The sequence below is a fragment of the Triticum aestivum genome, chromosome 4B (assembly GCF_018294505.1).
Source record: "Triticum aestivum cultivar Chinese Spring chromosome 4B, IWGSC CS RefSeq v2.1, whole genome shotgun sequence".
Taxonomy (NCBI): domain Eukaryota; kingdom Viridiplantae; phylum Streptophyta; class Magnoliopsida; order Poales; family Poaceae; genus Triticum; species Triticum aestivum.
In genome coordinates this window covers 16,625,397-16,643,331 of record NC_057804.1, presented here as the reverse complement: position 1 = coordinate 16,643,331, position 17,935 = coordinate 16,625,397, and the positions used below count along the sequence as shown (strand labels likewise).

Genomic DNA, 17,935 nt, shown 5'->3' with positions numbered 1-17,935 from the left:
GCAGACTTGCCACCGGGCGCGAGACGGGCCGGTCCTACTGTCAAGTGCGAGACGAGCGCAGTCCTGCTGCCGGGCGCGAGACGGGCCGGTCCTGCTGCCGGGCGCGAGACCAGCTCGGTCCTACGGCACCGGGTGCGAGACGGATGATGGACCACCGCTGGGAGAAGGCCAGCCCTCCAGAGAGAGAAGCGAACGGACGCCGAGGAGAGGGGTCGAAGGCCAAACAGGCAGCCTACAGATGGGCCGACGCTAGGAAAATCTGGTCGCCGCCGCAATCAACCTGCCACCACCACTGCAGCCATCGGGCACGCACCCCTGCTGCCACCGCCACTGCGCCGCCACCCCGACCAGCCGAGGGGGCCTCGGTCAGGGCCGCCGCTCGCAGCCCTAGCCTTCGCGGCCCGCGCCGCCGAGAGGTCAGATCCGGAAGAGCCGCCGTGGCCGTCGTCTCCAACCTCCGGCCCGCCACCACCACCACCACGCCGATGTTACCTCTGTCGAGACGCACGAAGCCCCAGCCGACCGCAGCCCAAGCCAACCGGAGCCCGCGGCACTGAGGCTCGGCATGATCCATCACGAGATGCAGCCAACCGCCCCCCACAGTCCGCACCACCACCGTCGCCACCACGCCCGCCCCCTACCCCAGCAAGCAGCCGGTAGGAGAAAGCCGTGGGCCAAGCTGTCCGCAGCCCCGGCCAGCCGACGGGCCGCCGGTGCCAGGCCCGGTCAGATCTGGGCACACGCGACCCCCGCGCCACCGCCCGAAGGACGCCGCCCCGCAGCCACCGCGCCGACGGAGCCTCAAAACGCCGCCACCCACCGCCAAGCAGAAGACCGGCCGCTCCGCAAGCCCGCCACCGCGCCGCCGGGCCCCACGGCAGCCCGACGCCCCCGTGCGCCGTTCGGACCCGCATCCTGAGCCGCACGCGCCGGGAAGGAAGAGCGCCCCGCCGCCACCTACGCCGGCCGGGCTTTGCTCGGCGGTGCCTTGCGGCGGCGGCGGGGGAGGGAGATCGGGAGGGGAGGGCCTGAGTCGGGGCTAGGGTTAGCCCCCGGAGTCGCTCGCGGGAGCGGCTTGGGGGTAGGGGGAAAAATCTGCCTCGGGAGCAATATCCACAATTTACGTGCAGCCAGACCCAGTAATTTTCGTTTGAAATTGTCCACTTGGCTTGATCTTTCAGCAAGCTTTTGCCGTTGGTGTCGTTGCACCAACAGAAGCATGCGAATGTATGATTCAACTAGACATTCTCGTCGGAAACATGCATGCCTGCATGCACTCCCTCTCACCACTTCCAAATATAATTATACAGGATAATATGTTCCGTACAATACATATGACATGTTATATATTTTCTGATTCATTTTTCTTCGGTAGAAGTGCAGCTGCTATGCAATTCCAGCACATAGTTAAGTCTTCCCACGATCTCCTCTGCTGTAACGGTGAAGCCCTCATCCACCTGAAAACAAAATGCGAACTAGCTATTGACCAGCATTGTATTCTCCTACTTCGTTCAGATGAATATAATACTTATGAATAAACATGATAAGCTTTTTTCCAAGGGGGAACATGCATGATTGGCTAGATTGAGAATTATGTTTTGTTTAATAAAAAATAATGGTCATTAAACAAAAATGCTAAACCATTTCACTGAATGGGGCCCCTACCCTTTTATTCTCCAACCAAATCTCGTCATGTCGGCTCGTCCATACAGTCCATAAGACATCCCCCATAAATGTAGCTTTACTCATCATCAAATATTATATATACTAGTCTATGTGTACGTGCAATGCACGTTAATTTGGAAGTATATTGAGTGCATGCGGATATTAAGTAGGATATTATTTGTGTGTTATTATGTGAATAGCACTATATTTGGCATGAAATAAATTGCACGATAAATGTGTTAGACACTCAACATTGAAGCAGTCTAGATTGTTGGATTGACATGATTTGATTGCCGAGATTAATTGGATCTGCCCCTTTGGGTCTTTTTATATTGGTATAGACATGTAGGTTGTACAAAAGTACGTTTGTGGAATTTTCTATGCACGTCGACCATGTCTTGCAAATTAAGAAGCTTCCTCATAATGCGGGATAGACTATGTATTTTGTATGGAACGTCAATTAAGGCCATCATAGTACAACTATGATGGTATGATATCCAATTTTTTATTTTTGCCGGGGCCAAGTTTTATATTTTGTTGAATGGTTCGAACTAGCCAGTTTAAAACAATGAATATAGGTTTCAGTGTAAATAGCCCAGTTTAAAACAAAACTTTCCAGCATTGAAATCACATTGTCTTCGAGACATGAATACCTTTCTGATGGTCCAAGTTGCTAATCACTTCGGTATAGCTAAATCTAAGTCATTTCAAATTGTCCTATTTCTAAGTCGATGCTCTAATTAAGCCGCGTGATGTCCACATGTTGAGATACATGTCGAAGCGAGTGTAGAAATTTCATGCCCAGCAACTATATTCAAAATAATTATAATTAATAATATTGAGAATACCTCATTATGAATCGAGTGTAACAATGGGTGATTATCAATGGAAACATACTCCCTCCATACGTTAACTAGATGTTCTGACCTTTTTCTAATTCAAATGTATATAAACGTGTTTTAGTGTGTTTGCTCACTCATGTCAGTTTGTATATAGTCCATATTGAAATATTCAAAACATCTTATAATAGTATCATATATGTTCGGTTGATGAAAAGTCTGCCTGGGCACATTGATAAGTGGAAGGAGGTAGATATATTTAGACATAAAAAGTCTTGCTCGACTTTTATGTATATATGAACGATTTGTTCCGCGGAGATATTTGCTACCATCATATCTACCTACTAGTGTGAATAATTGGACGGAAATGTGAAATCTGCAAGGAAGGAAAACTTGCCTTGGCTGTGATGGTTATGATGAGAGTGCAGGCCGTGAAGGGCATGACATTGGCGTGGGTGACGGTGAGGTGGAGCCCCTCCTCCACCCCCGACAGCACCCTCACCACCACCCCCTTGACGTCTTCGCACAGGATCCTCACCATGACGCCGGTCTCCGAGAACCGCACCTCGATCTCCGGCAGTGGGTTCCTCGAAGCCGGCGCCCCCAACGACGCCGACGAGGGCGAGCCGTTCTGGTTCTGATCTGAGACGGCGGCGTCGGCGTGGCGCGGCTTCTTGACGAGCACCACGGTTTCGATGCTCCTGCTGCTGCGGCCGGTGGCTGCCTCGAGGGCCTTGATCTTCTCCTGCAGCTCCTTGGCGTGCCTCGTCGCGTCGGAAAGGATCGTCGCCTTGTCCATCTGAATCAATCATATGGTCATATCATATGGACGACCTACACTGAGATTTCTTTTCAGGCGTTGAAACAAATCGGATTCGGAGCACCTTCTTGAGGCCGGGGATGACGGTAGAGAGCTCGATGAAGCGCTGGTTGATCTTCTCGCGGCGCTTGCGCTCCGCCATGATATGGTCTTGCGCGTACGGCGGCCCCGACGACACGGGTCCAGTACCGGTGGGGCTCCTTACGGCGGCCCTCCTCGTCGGCTGGGACCCGTGCACCATCTCCGGGACCGGGACGACAGGCCGGGCCCCTGCGCTGCCGCTGTCCAGTGCACTGTCACTGGCCGGCAGCGTGGAAGCGGCGCAAAAATTCCAGCTCGTCACCGGAAGGTTGGTGCCCGCAACCCCACCGTTCCCGGAAAGTCTTGGAGCGCACCTGGCCGAGGTCGGCGGGGACGGGGGCCAGACGTCGTGCTCCATGGCCGCCGGGGACGAGAAATTACCACCAAAACCTCCGCTGCCGTGTGTGGTTTCGCAGGAGGTCCCGCTGCTTGCCGGATTGGGTCCCAAAATCAGCTCTTCGAAGACGAGACGCTGCTCACGGAGCGCCTGAAGCGAGGGGAAGCCTGCCTCGCCGTTGACGGCCACCACTAGGTCTGGGTGCTCCTGCTCCAGCGTGTCCATGGCCCATTTCATGAACAGGGCGGAGTCGTCCATGTCGCCTAGCTACATAATTTGGATGGATGCAAATAATGGAGAGGAAACTTCTAATTAGGAAAGATAGATGAAAAGTTTGCGAGAACCAACCAAACTGAATGTAATAATACACAGAAGAAAGAGATGCATGTATATGTGTACGTTACTATAAGATGAGGAGGCTTGTATACTACCTCAAATCCTTCCTAAGCTGGCAGAGGACACTATGATTAGCAAGTCCCCTCGAAAATATTTAGTGAGCAGCGCTACCCAAAGAAGCAAGGGAGAGGTTTTGCCTTATATAGATATAGGACAGTGACGGTCGCTGCAATACTAGTGGCCTCAATAATGCATGGGAGAAAACAATCCTTTCAATCAAATCTGGTTATATGTCGCCTAAATCAGGTGAAAACGATATTTTACACCCCCTACAATACGCTAGGTAAACTAAAATACAGGAGCTGATGTCCACCCTTGATGTGTTGATTTGACCTAGCTCATTTATCTCTGGAGCTAGCAATATTTTTGCCTTAATTATCAATCATCCATGTCTTTATCGCTAATAATAGTACAGAAGAAGAAAAAGATCCATGCTTTACTATGACTAGTCACAGCGGGAGTAACTTCAGCAGTAACATCGAGTCCAACTCAGCAAATTTGCTTAAGTGACAATGAGTTAATGACGAGAGAGATAGTTCTGGTAACTTAGCTACCTAGTTACTGTAACATCACATGTCCCAATGCAATATGAGTCTAAACTAATAAATGAAGTTTTGCATGACATCACACTTATGTTATACTACCCACTATGAAGGTAGTAACATAGTCATGGGATATGTGTATGTTACTAGAGTATATTACTCTCCATTGTGACTAGTCTATAAGAGGAGGCTTATCCAAACTCAATACTACTACTTCAGACTTAATTACCTCAAATCTTTCCTAAGCTTGCAGAAGACACACTATGATTAGCAAGTCCCCTGGAAATATTTTAGCGAGCATGCAGCACTACCCAAAGAAGCAACAGAGAGGTTTTGCCTTATTTAGATATAGAGCAGTGACAGTCGCTACAATACTAGCTAGAGGCCTCTGAATGGCTCCTCCCTTCCAAAGGCCAATAATGCATGGGAGAAAAAAAAAATCCTTTCAACCAAATCTGGTTATGTCGCCTAAATCAGGTGAAAATGATATTTTGCACCCCCTATCAATACGCTAGGTAAACTAAACTACAATAGCTGATGTCCACGCATGATGTGGTGATCGATTTGACCTAGCTCATTTATCTCTGGAGCAATATTTTTCGTGCTAATTCATTCGGCCCTGATCAATATCACAATCTCATGCCGGGCTTGCACACACATAATATCTTTCACCTCAGAGTGACACTTCGATAAAAGGAGCAGACAAGGAAGTAGGAAAGGTCTTTGGATGGCTTAATTTAATTAGTTGATTGCAGCGAAAATTGATTAAGTATGTAGTCGATGGCCCGATGCTGATGTCTTATTCGTACTATGCTGAGTATTTTATCTTCATCTACAACTCCACCAAATCTGTGCAAAATTGAGTGCAATGTGGAGCCACTAACAATTAATATGCATCACCTTGTCTTTATCGCTAAGCACTTGCAAACTTTACAAGTTAGAATGGATGGGAAGACATAACTTGTACTTCCTTCTTCCAGAAATACTTGTCAGATAAATGGATGATGAAGGAAGTAGGCTTTGAGTTATACTAGGACAATGCCCATGCATTGCAACACGATATAGATATTTTATTAGTATCTTAGCTTGTGATTACCTGCCCATATTAATGCGATTGTGTAAATAAATATTTATCAAATCTTGATTTACCTTATAGTTTGATGAGAAATTAGGTAAGTAAAGTAAAGTGAAATTGGTTTAAAAGATAAATAAATTGAGGTAATTGATTATCATATACATGGAAGATTGGACGAAAGGTGGTGGGAAGAAAAGTGAAACATGACACCTTACATTCTTTTTAAGCAGTAGAGATAGAGATTGATGAAGACAAACACTTCAATTGAATTCATCCACATATTAAATCAAGATGTGAGGACAAAGTAATATTCGACAGAAAAAACTTAGCTTTAATAAATGAAATGTAAGACAAGTTTCACATCATCCATTCCAATATGTGACAAAATATATAGTTATTTTACAGAAGATTAGAGCATCTCCAGTCGTTGGCCCCCCAGGGGACGCGTAATATCGCCGCCTGGGGGCAGCCGGCGCGTACGAACGGCCTGGAGGCGAGTTGATGCCCAGTTGGCGGCCTCAGGGCCGCCACTAGACGCGTCTAATTTTTTAAAATAAAAAATCATTCGGCGAAGTTCGGTTAAAACACGGCTAAAATTGGGCAAACTTTGGCATATATTAGACATGTTCGCGACTTACATAGCAAATTTATCTAAAAAAAGAAATCGCTAAACGCGGGCTAGTCGCCGCCGTCGTCGCCGGTCTTCTCCTCCTTGACGCGGCCGTCCCTGCTGGACCCTTGCCCGGCGTCGCCATGGCGGACTGGTGGCGGTGGCGGTGCGTCGTCGTCGTCGCTGTCGTCTAGGACGACGATGCCTCCTACATCGCGGCCCCGGTGGCGCTTCTCGAAGCGCTGCAGGGCGGTGCACTGGCGCTCCATCTCCATCTTCAGGTAGTCCTTGCGCACCCATTTCAGGGCAGTCTCATCGTCGGGGTCCACATCGCCGTGCTCCATCTTCACGGCGGGGATCCCCGGCTCGTTTTTCACGGCCGTGATCCCCGGCTCCGTCTTTGGCTTGACGAAGCGCGGTGCAGCCGCCGAGGAGGCATGCCGGCCGCCCTCGTTGATGACGATGTCGGTGCTGCGAGTGCGCCGGCCGAGCGGCATCTCCGCCACGGGCTCGGCCTTGACGCCGAGCAACGCCGGAGAGCCAGAGGAGTGGGAAGAAGAGCGTGAGGAGGAGTGCGAGGAGGAAGACGAGGAGGAGCTGAACCTCCTGGGCATCCATTGCGCGGCGCGTCGGCGGTGGGACGGGGCGTCCGCCGGAGGGTATGCCAGTGGCGGTTCGTCGCCGCCCTCAAGGTACGCCAGCACGCCCTCGAGCGTGCGGCCGGGGGCGCCCTACCACACGCGGCGGCCCTCGCTGTTCTTCACGCCGCCGACCACCGGTGCCCCATTGGTGGACGCCAGCCTCTGCTCCTGACGCCGCTCGAAGGACGCTGCCCACACTGCGTGGTTGTCGGCGGCGTACTGGGGGGGGGGCGCTGCTCGTCGGTGAGGGAGGCGCGCATGAGGTCCACCTCGGCGCCGAAGTAGGGGGGCGCGCCTCGGCGTCGGGCAACGGGGGAACAGGCACTCCCCCGTTGCTGAGCCTCCACCCCGTCGGCCCGGCGCGCCTGTCCGGCGGCGCCGGGATGTTAGCCTTGAACAGGAGCCACGACTCCTGTTCGTGGAGCGAGCGGTGTCCGAAGCCGTTGGCCGCCGCCGCGTCGCCGGGGAAACGTGCGTCCATCGTGTGTCGGAGTGAGGGAGAGGGAGGAAGAGGGAGGGCTCGGCGGCGGCGCACGGGAGAGGGAGAGCTCGGTGGCTAGGGCGGGTGTGGCCAGAGGCGAGGGAGGCCACGGCTTATATAGCCGCGCCCGTGTGTACGCGCGGCGGAAGGGAAGGCGTCGCCGCGCCGCCTCGTAAAGCGCTGCCCGTGATGAGGAATCAATGGCAAGGCTGACTGGCAGCAGCAGCCTTGGCATTGATTCCCGCGGGAACCGAGGCGATAAGGACGACGAATCGCCCGTCTCGCTGATTCAGCGGGCCCGCGGCTGTTTCGCGCCAAAACCACTCGTCCCGGCGCCCCCCACCGTGCCAGGTTCGGTCTGGATCCGCCGGCGTTGATTTCGGCCCAAACCGGCGAATAACGGCCTCCTGGGGCGCGACTGGGCCGTTTTTTCGGCGCCGGCGCAAAAAAATCGTCTGGGAAGACCGTTCTGCGGGCACGGCTGAAGATGCTCTTAGAAGTTTACTGAGTTTCGACAAGACCCCGAGAAGGCGGCATGTTAGGAGTCTGCACGATGTCATTGTTGAGGAAATATGCACACATATCCTTGATGCAGCATTTGACTTTGACATGGCCGTAGTTCTCAATACCAACTTGTGTAAGTATTTTCCATTGTAATGAAATTGTTGTGATGGACAAGCTCATCCATATGTGCGCAAACATAGAACCCACATGCCATCTAGCACCAACTATCGGTTACCCAGAAGGGAAATCGAATTTGTTGGGTAGCTTGATAACGATCTGGATCATTTTCGCAAAAAAATCATATGAAATGCTACTTATAATATATAGATATTTACAACTATATAATAATTGTACACAATAAATCATAACATGTATTTTCAGCTTCCATTTCTATATCCAAATTCCAAACGATCAATCCTGATCAAAATGCATTGCAATTCATTTCTGCAACAACTTGTGAGATATCATCTACTCCTTCCGTTCTAAAATAAGTGTCTCAATTTTATACTAGATTTAATACAAAATTATACTAAGCTTGAGATAGTTATTTTGGGACGGAGGAGGTATTGTTTTAGGAACCGAGATATCATCTACTCCCTCCATCCCGTAATGTAAGACGTTTTTTGACACTAGTGCAGTGTCAAAAAAGTCTTACATTATGAAACAGTGGGAGTAGTTATTAAGACATATTTATAGACACATCGGTAACTCCATTATTGGATGGCACCTGTAGGCATCAGCCAGCTAGACAGTCGAATCGACGATCTTTTGGGGTAAAGCGACGTGCCAATTTTGTCCGGATGATCCAGCACGAAAGTAAACGCCTGATCATATACGCATCGGTCGCTGCCTAGGCCGGATGACCCACGTCAATTCTGCTCTCACGCGTGCACGTGGTACTAGTAGTATCTAATTATCCTCAACAAGTTTACAGCATGCATCACGTGCTCTGTACACAGCGCACTGTGCAAATTGCGGCCGTCCAGTAAGAATCCGAGGCCGGTCAGTTCGTGCTGTAATTATAGCCCCTCCTTTGCTGTCACGAGGTGCCTTCACAAAGGGCAACGTTTCGCCCGGGCCTCTATTCTTACACCATCAATTTGTTGTTGCCATTATTACTTTGCGAGGGTACTCGACGTGCAGGGCTATTTTTCTCTTTAGCAGGCACAAGTTTTTTTTATTTGAGCAATGTTTGATGCATGACGTTTTATGCTCGATGGATGTCCAATGAGCCATTCATCCATCAGAGTACGTATGGGGCTCACAACAATTGATTTGATTAGAGTGCCGTCTGCACCATCAGGCAGAAAAGTATCGTGTGCACAGTCATTTCAAATTTATTTATTTGTGGGACTAGTCGTCGCAGCGAGACATTAGTTCTCCACCTAAAAACAAGAAAGCCATAACACATGATCAATTTGTCGTTCCAAGCAATTTTAAATGCAAATTGGACATCACAAATCTTTAGACAAAGATGAAAAAGGTTAACCTTTTGGTTTAGTATTTGTAAAATGACGAATATAACTCAAAAGAAGAAACTTTTGGGCGTAACATAAATTCCAAAATTCCCGCAACAAAAAAACATAAATTTCCAAAAAGATATGGATATCTACAGGACGGCAGATATAGGTCGATTCATCTATCTGCTAGCAATTTTTCTCATTTGAAACCTCATGTTTGTGTCGGTCAAATGTACATACCGAGTGTCGGGGATATACCCCGCGGTGTAACCCGCCGGATGTATAACACGGTTGGAACATTGTGACTCACTGGCGCCCCGCCCGGACCTGGGCGTTTACGACTTATTGGAGACCCGACGAGCGGGTCAGATGGATGATAAGGCCCGAGGCCCAGAAGGACGGCTCATGTTATGGTAGGGCCGGTTTAAGAGGAAAGGCGTGAAAAATATTTCCCTTACAAGGAGTCAAGACCTGGACTTGTATCCGGTTTGTATTAGAAGATAGAATAGTCCTACTAGGACTCCACATGTAACCCACCCCTCCAACTTATATAAGGAAGGGCAGGGCACCCCAAGAGGGCGAACAATAATCTCTAAGGCTAGACACAACTAGGAGAGCCGGCGAGACGGCGACTCCCTCGTGATGATAATGAGACCTAGTCATAAACAACATGTAGGGTTGTTACCGGATGATGTTTCCCGGGGCCGGAAGCTGCCTAAGCGTCTCTCGATTCCGATCAATCCCTCTCAAGCTACCACATAAATGCGTTGGCCTCGCGACTAATTCCTCACACGAAGGACATCTTCCGTCACAATTCCACGACAGTTGGCGCCCACCGTGAGGCCTGCGCACGGTTGTCGGTGTCAAAACCAGCGGATCTCGGGTAGGGGGTCCCGAACTGTGCATGTAAGGCTAATGGTAACATGAGGCGGGGGACACAATGTTTACCCAGGTTCAGGCTCTCTCTATGGAGGTAATACCCTACTTCCTGCTTGATTGATCTTGATGATATGAGTATTACAAGGGTTGATCTACCACGAGATCGTAGAGGCTAAACCCTAGAAGCTAGCGTATGATTATGATTGTTCTTGTCCTACGGACTAAACCCTCCGGTTTATATAGACACCAGAGGGGGGCTAGGGTTACACAGAGTCGGTTACAGAGAAAGGAATCTACATATCTGAATCGCCAAGCTTGCCTTCCACGCAAAGAAGAGTCCCACCCGGACACGGGACGAAGTCTTCTATCTTGTATCTTCATAGCCCAACAGTCCGGCCAATGTATATAGTCTGGCTGTCCGAGGACCCCTTAATCCAGGACTCCCTCAGTAGCCCCCGAACCAGGCTTCAATGACGATGAGTCCGGCGCGCAGGTTGTCTTCGGCATTGCAAGGCGGGTTCCTTCTCCAAACTCTTCAAAGTACCTGTTGTAAAGAGCTGTGTCCGGCTTTCCATTTAATGTTACACTCATTGGCTTTTGTACCTTAATAGTATCAGCTTCCACGTGTCGAGCGGATGCGAGAAGTTGGGGCATTTTTACACTTTCCACCCTAACCATGTAAGTAAATTGTCTATTTAAAGAGATGGGGATCTTCAGATCCAACCCACACAATCTTCCCCAAGCAAGGAATTATCGGAGCGTGCCTGCAAAAACCACTCCAACATGGTCAGCGCTCGCAGCTCTTCCTCCCGCCCTCACAGCACCAAGCCGGGTGATTGGGAGAAGTGTACCGTATCCCACGTCAACTGGTGAAGTTGCAGACCCAAGGGTTTCTACCACCTGCATATCTGGTCCCCGTTCGAGCCGGATTGGCTTCCTTCGACGGCGGGGAGCAAGCGGAGAATTTTTCCCAACCCATCCAAGGGGGAGCGAGTATGCCTTGTCCCCTACTTACCGAGAGGTTTCTGATTTCCAATCCATCCGTTCCTCCGCGGGCTTCTGGAGCATTGTGGCCTCCAGCTGCACAACTTCACACCTGCCTCCATCCTGCACATCGCTTGTTACGTCGCTCTTTGCGAGCTGTTTCTGGGTTGCGAAGCTCATTTTGATCTATGGAAGAAGTTGTTTTGCCTCATCCCTCGTAATCAAGATGAATCAATATTCCAAGTGGGCGGAGTCAAGATATGGCGCATCGTCGGGACCAGATACCTATCCGGTACACCGAAGAAGGCATCCGAAGAATGGCCTTCCGAGTGGTTTTATATTGAGGACATCTCTCTTCCTGACCCAATCCGGATGGGTCTTCCTGAGTTTACAAGCGCTCCGCTAAAGAAACGCCTCAGCTGGCGTCCCTGGAGGTCCTTCAATTGATGAGCAAGATAAGAAAGCTTGCTCAATCCGGATTATTAATAATCGAAGTTATGGCGATATGCATAATGCGAGGGGTTCAGCCACTCCAGTACCGAGGGCGTCCGATGTGGCACTTCAATGGAGAAGACGATGCCACCCGCTGCGGTCGGAAGGGTCCGTACTCCACCACTGCTCTAGTGAAAATACTGTTCGATTTATAGGAAGGGGAAAAAGAGGAGTTCATCCGCATTAAGCCATGGGACGAATTTTCCATGTACAACCCTCCCAGCTGGGTGAGTCTCCATCCATTACTCTAATCCATTCATTCCTTGAGTCCTTTTTTCATAAATATTTAATCCGTCCATTTATAACAGAAATGACGGAAAATAACTAGGGAGATCCACAGCCCGGCACCACAGCCAGAGGACCATAACCGGGCCCTTGACCCCGGATTCGAAGAGGATCCGGATATATTCGTGGAGCTCGGGGAAGGGGTGTTTTGCCAGGTGAGCTATGACGGCACAGAAGTGGCCATCACTGCTGACTATCCCAGCCTCCTCCCTGCATCCCATGTAATTAAACAGGAGACTTATCTTCCAAAAAGGATTTACTGTTTCCGCCTTACCCACCGCACAATTCTTATGCTCTAAAGGTAAGACGATCGGCGCGCCATGCCGAACCCGAGGCAACTCGCCAACAAGGGGCGCCCATGCCGGACAGGCCTTCAGAAAGAAAGGCGAATTGAAACATGGCCGAGCCATCATCAAAGAGGTATGGTTTTAAACATTCTCCGTGGTTGTCATCTTAAAGTATGACACTATCAGTTGTGTCTTAGCAGAAAGAACATCCGCCGTACTATGTCCGGAGATCCTGCTGGTCGTGCCTCCACCAGCCGGATTCCGGACACGGTCTCGAGGACGGAGGCTAACACGGAAGTGACACCGGACTATCCTCATACAAAGGATTCAGATAGAATATCCGCTACAAATTCTAAAGTGGAGAGCGCCATGAATCATGGGCGCCAGCGGGCCGCACTCCGCGACCCTGGTTTTTCAGTAGAGGCTTTCAACGCCTTCAACTCGGGTGATGCGTACATCCGAGCTGCTCAAGATGGGCTTGCTAGGGCCACATACCAGTATTTGAAAGATATACAGGTAAGTAAAATCTGATAATTATATATACCAGTAGCCCCTGAGACTTGAAACAATTGGTACAACTGATTTAAGGATCATTTGTATGAATAGGTTCTCACAGAGAAGAACATCATGTTTTCTCAAGAGCTGGAGAAGTGTCAAACCCAGCTAAGGGCCGCAACTGCCGAACTAGAGGAATCCAAGAAGGCATCAACTGGTAATGTGTCCCTCTATCCAGAAAAAACACAATCACATGTACCAGCGGTGTTGAAACGGTTGCAGATCTGATGACAGAATCCGCAGATAATCTCGGAACGAATCCGGAAATCCCACGAGAGGATGAACAAAGAGCTCAAAGGCAACTGGACGCTGGCGAGCGTGTACTTACACGGGTCAGGCAGGAGAAAAACAATCTCCAAGATGCTAATAACCGGCTGGGCGAAGAATTGAAGGATGTTTGGGCCTAGCTGGCTGACTCCGTGAAGGAAAATAAAAGGCTTCAACGTGGTATTTTTAGTATGTGCTCAAACAAACCTTTATATAGTTCGGCAAAGAAAGGGACTAACAGAGTTATGTCTGTAGGTTTGCTGACTGGCCTTCCCAAAGAGGAGATGCGCGGATCCTCTGGCGATCTTCTACAAGAGCTTTCGCATCTGCACGAGCAAGTTCGACAGGCAATGCGGAGTGTCGCCAAGGCCTTGTGGCCATCCGCCTCCCTACCAGGAAGTATGGAGGAGCTTGTACAGCTATTCAAGGGAGCGCGGCGGCGTTTTTGACTACGGAAGATATCGACATGTCGAGAAGGTGCGAGGGAAGCTTGGGCCATGGTGAAAACACGGTATACCAAGCTCGATCCGAATCATATGGTCCGGGTCAGACCTTTAGGTTCAGATGCGAAAGAAATTCCATTTAGTCTGGTATATGACCAGGTAGAATTAGCCGCAAAGTATTCCCAACAGGATTGTAGGCTAGACAACCTGCTGGATGGCATAGAAGAAGAAGCTTTTGAGTCTAAGTGACTATGTGCTTCAATGGACATATTTGTCCTTAGCCGGATTGTAAAACATTTTTCTTGGCGGACCTTTTTGCTTCGGCCTCCGGACCCGACAGTCCGCAGTGTTTCCGAATACCCGCTCGGTAATATAAAACCGGGGTACGCATGGAAACCAGGCGTAGGGGTCATAGTTGCTTGAACAGATAAGTACCCAACTAGCTATGTTATATTACATTGATAGTAAGAAACATCTTCCAGAGAGAATAGTTCTGTTAAGGGTTCCTTTCGCTAGGTATGCATGCATTAACGTGCATGTCCGAACTGTGATTAAAAAGTCGCAGTATATGTAACATCTGGGGGTTCAGAGTGAAATAAGTTAAAAACATCTTTAGTCCACCGACCGAATATTCCCTTAAGAACACTAGCTTTCGGGTTCAACCAGTCTAAGGTACACATCCGGAGTACCCGGCAGTAACAATCGCAGAGGTGCTCCCTTTATGCCCTAGCCGAACTAACGGGAACGTAGTGTTGGGGAACGTAGCAGAAATTCAAAATTTTCCTACGTGTCACCAAGATCTATCTATGGAGAGACCAGCAACGAGTAGAAAGAGAGTGCATCTACATACCCTTGTAGATCGCTAAGCGGAAGCGTTCAAGTGAACGGGGTTGATGGAGTCGTACTCGTCGTGATTCAAATCACCGATGATCAAGTGCCGAACGCACGGCACCTCCGCGTTCAACACACGTACAGCCCGGTGACGTCTCCCACGCCTTGATCCAGCAAGGAGAGAGGGAGAAGTTGAGGAAGACTCCATCCAATAGAAGCACAACGGCGTGGTGGTGGTGGAGGAGCGTGGCAATCCCGCAGGGCTTCGCCAAGCACCATGGTAGAGGAGGAGTAGGGAGAGAGGTAGGGCTGCACCAAGAGGGAGAGAACTCATGTGTATGGCAGCCCCAAAACTCATCTATATATAGGGGGAAGGGGGGCTGCGCCCCCTTTAGGGTTTCCCACCCCCAAGGGGTGCGGCCAGCCCTAGATGGCAAAGGGGAAGCGGCCAAGGGGGGAGAGGAGAGGGAGGCGCACCAATATGGGCCTTAAGGCCCATCTGGACTAGGGTTTGCCCCCTCCCACTCTCTCTTGCGCCTTGGACTCCTTGTGGGGGGCGCACCAGCCCTCCTAGGGGCTGGTCCCCTCCCACACTTGGCCCACGCAGCCTTCTGGAGCAGGTGGCCCCACTTGGTGGACCCCGGGACCCTCCCGGTGGTCCCGGTACAATACCGATATCGCCCGAAACTTTTCCGGTGACCAAAACAGGACTTCCCATATATAAATCTTTACCTCTGGACCATTCCGGAACTCCTCGTGACGTCCGGGATCTCATCCGGGACTCCGAACAACATTCGGTAACCACATACAAGCTTCCTTTATAACCCTAGCGTCATCGAACCTTAAGTGTGTAGACCCTACGGGTTCGGGAGACATGTAGACATGACCGAGACGTTTTCCGGTCAATAACCAACAGCGGGATCTGGATACCCATGATGGCTCCCACATGTTCCACGATGATCTCATCGGATGAACCACGATGTCAAGGACTTAATCAATCCCGTATTCAATTCCCTTTGTCTATCGGTATGTTACTTGCCCGAGATTCGATCGTCGGTATCCAATACCTTGTTCAATCTCGTTACCGGCAAGTCACTTTACTTGTTCCGTAACACATCATCCCGTGATCAACTCCTTGGTCACATTGCGCATGTGATGATGTCCTACCGAGTGGGCCCAGAGATACCTCTCCGTTTACACGGAGTGACAAATCCCAGTCTCGATCCGCATAAAACAATAGATACTTTCGGAGATACCTGTAGTGCACCTTTATAGTCACCCAGTTACGTTGTGACGTTTGATACACCCAAAGCACTCCTACGGTATCCAGGAGTTACACGCTCTCATGGTCAAAGGAAGAGATACTTGACATTGGCAAAGCTCTAGCAAATGAACTACACGATCTTTTGTGCTAGGCTTAGGATTGGGTCTTGTCCATCACATCATTCTCCTAATGATGTGATCCCGTTATCAACGACATCCAATGTCCATAGCCAGGAAACCATGACTATCTATTGATCACAACGAGCTAGTCAACTAGAGGCTCACTAGGGACATATTGTGGTCTATGTATTCACACGTGTATTACGATTTCCGGATAATACAGTTATAGCATGAATAAAAGACAATTATCATGAACAAGGAAATATAATAATAATACTTTTATTATTGCCTCTAGGGCATATTTCCAACAGTCTCCCACTTGCACTAGAGTCAATAATCTAGTTCACATCGCCATGTGATTAACACTCACAGGTCACATCGCCATGTGACTAATACCCAAGAGTTTACTAGAGTCAGTAGTCTAGTTCACATCACTATGTGATTAACACTCAATGAGTTTTATGTTTGATCATGTTGCTTGTGAGAGAGGTTTTAGTCAACGGGTCTGAACCTTTCAGATCCGTGTGTGCTTTACAAATCTCTATGTCATCTCCTAGATGCAGCTACCACGCTCTATTTGGAGCTATTCCAAACAACTGTTCTACTTGGAGCTATTCTAAATTATTGCTCCATTATATGTATCCGGTCTCTCTACTCAGAGCTATCCGGATAGGTGTCAAGCTTGCATCGTCGTAACCTTTACGACGAACTCTTTTACCACCTCCATAATCGAGAAAATTCCTTAGTCCACTAGTTACTAAGGATAACTTTGACCGCTGTCCTGTGAGCCATTCTTGGATCACTCTTGTACCCCTTGACTGACTCATGGCAAGGCACACTTCAGGTGCGGTACACAGCATAGCATACTGAAGAGCCTACGTCTTAAGCATAGGGGACGACCTTCGTCCTTTCTCTCTATTCTGCCGTGGTCGAGCTTTAAGTCTTAACTTCGTACCTTACAACTCAGGCAAGAACTCCTTCTTTGACTGGTCCATCTTGAACACCTTCAAGATCATGTCAAGGTATGTGCTCATTTGAAAGTATTATTAAGCATTTTGATCTATCCTTATAGATCTTGATGCTCAATGTTCAAGTAGCTTAATCCAGGCTTTCCATTGAAAAACACTTTCAAAATAACCCTATATGCTTTCCAGAAATTCTACGTCATTTCTGATCAACAATATGTCAACAACATATACTCATCAGAAATTCTATAGTGCTCCCACTCACTTCTTTGGAAATACAAGTTTCTCATAAACTTTGTACAAACCCAAAATCTTTGATCATCATCAAAGCATACATTCCAACTCCGAGATGCTCACTCCAGTCCTTAGAAGGATTGCTGGAGCTTTGCATACTTATTAGCATCTTTCGGGATTGACAAAACCTTCCGGTTGTATCACATACAACCTTTCCTCAAGAAAATCGTCGAGGAAACAATGTTTTGACATCCTATCTGCAAGATTTCATAAATAATGCAGTAATCGCTAATATAATTCCAACAGACTCTTAGCATCGCTACGAGTGAGAAAATCTCATCGTAGTCAACTCCTTGAACTTGTCGGAAAACATCTTAACGACAAGTCGAGCTTTCTTAATGGTAATTCTTACCATCATTGTCTGTCTTCCTTTTAAAATCCATCCGTACTCATTTGCCTTACGACCATCGAGCCGTTCTGCCAAAGTCTTCACTTTGTTTTCATACATGGATCCTCTCTCGGATTTTATGGCCTCAAGCCATTTATCGGAATCCGGGCCCACCATCGCTTCTCCATAGCTCGTAGGCTCATTGTTGTCTAGCAACATGACTTCCAAGACAGGATTACGTACCACTCTCAAGTAGTACGCATCCTTGTCATCCTACGAGGTTTGGGAGTGACTTGATCTGAAGTTTCATGATCACTATCATAAGCTTCCACTTCAATTGGTGTAGGTGCCACGGGAAAAACTTCCTGTGCCCTGCTACACACTGGTTGAAGTGATGGTTCAATAACCTCATCAAGTCTCCACCATCCTCCCACTCAATTCTTTCGAGAGAAACCTTTCCTCGAGAAAGGACCCGATTCAAGAAACAATCC

The 17,935-nt window shown here is 49.0% G+C and overlaps 1 protein-coding gene across 1 annotated transcript; it reads right to left on the bottom strand.

Moving 5' to 3' along the window:
• Window positions 1–1,358: 1,358 nt before the first annotated feature.
• LOC123089885 (anthocyanin regulatory R-S protein-like) lies at window positions 1,359–6,709 on the bottom strand. Its single transcript, XM_044511438.1, has 4 exons — window positions 6,578–6,709; window positions 3,389–4,009; window positions 2,902–3,303; window positions 1,359–1,457 (listed from the first exon to the last, which is right to left on the bottom strand). The coding sequence occupies exons 1-4, from the start codon at window positions 6,707–6,709 to the stop codon at window positions 1,359–1,361; spliced, it is 1,254 nt and encodes a 417-aa protein (XP_044367373.1).
• Between the last annotated feature and the right edge of the window lie 11,226 nt (window positions 6,710–17,935).

Coding starts and splice junctions, on each gene's coding strand:
- LOC123089885 (XM_044511438.1), bottom strand. CDS start 6,709: ATGGAGCACGGCGATGTGGACCCCGACGATGAGACTGCCCTGAAATGG. Junction 4,010..6,577: donor AGCGCCACCGGGGCCGCGAT/GTAGGAGGCATC, acceptor CAAATTATGTAG/CTAGGCGACATGGACGACTC. Junction 3,304..3,388: donor TCATCCCCGGCCTCAAGAAG/GTGCTCCGAATC, acceptor TGATTGATTCAG/ATGGACAAGGCGACGATCCT.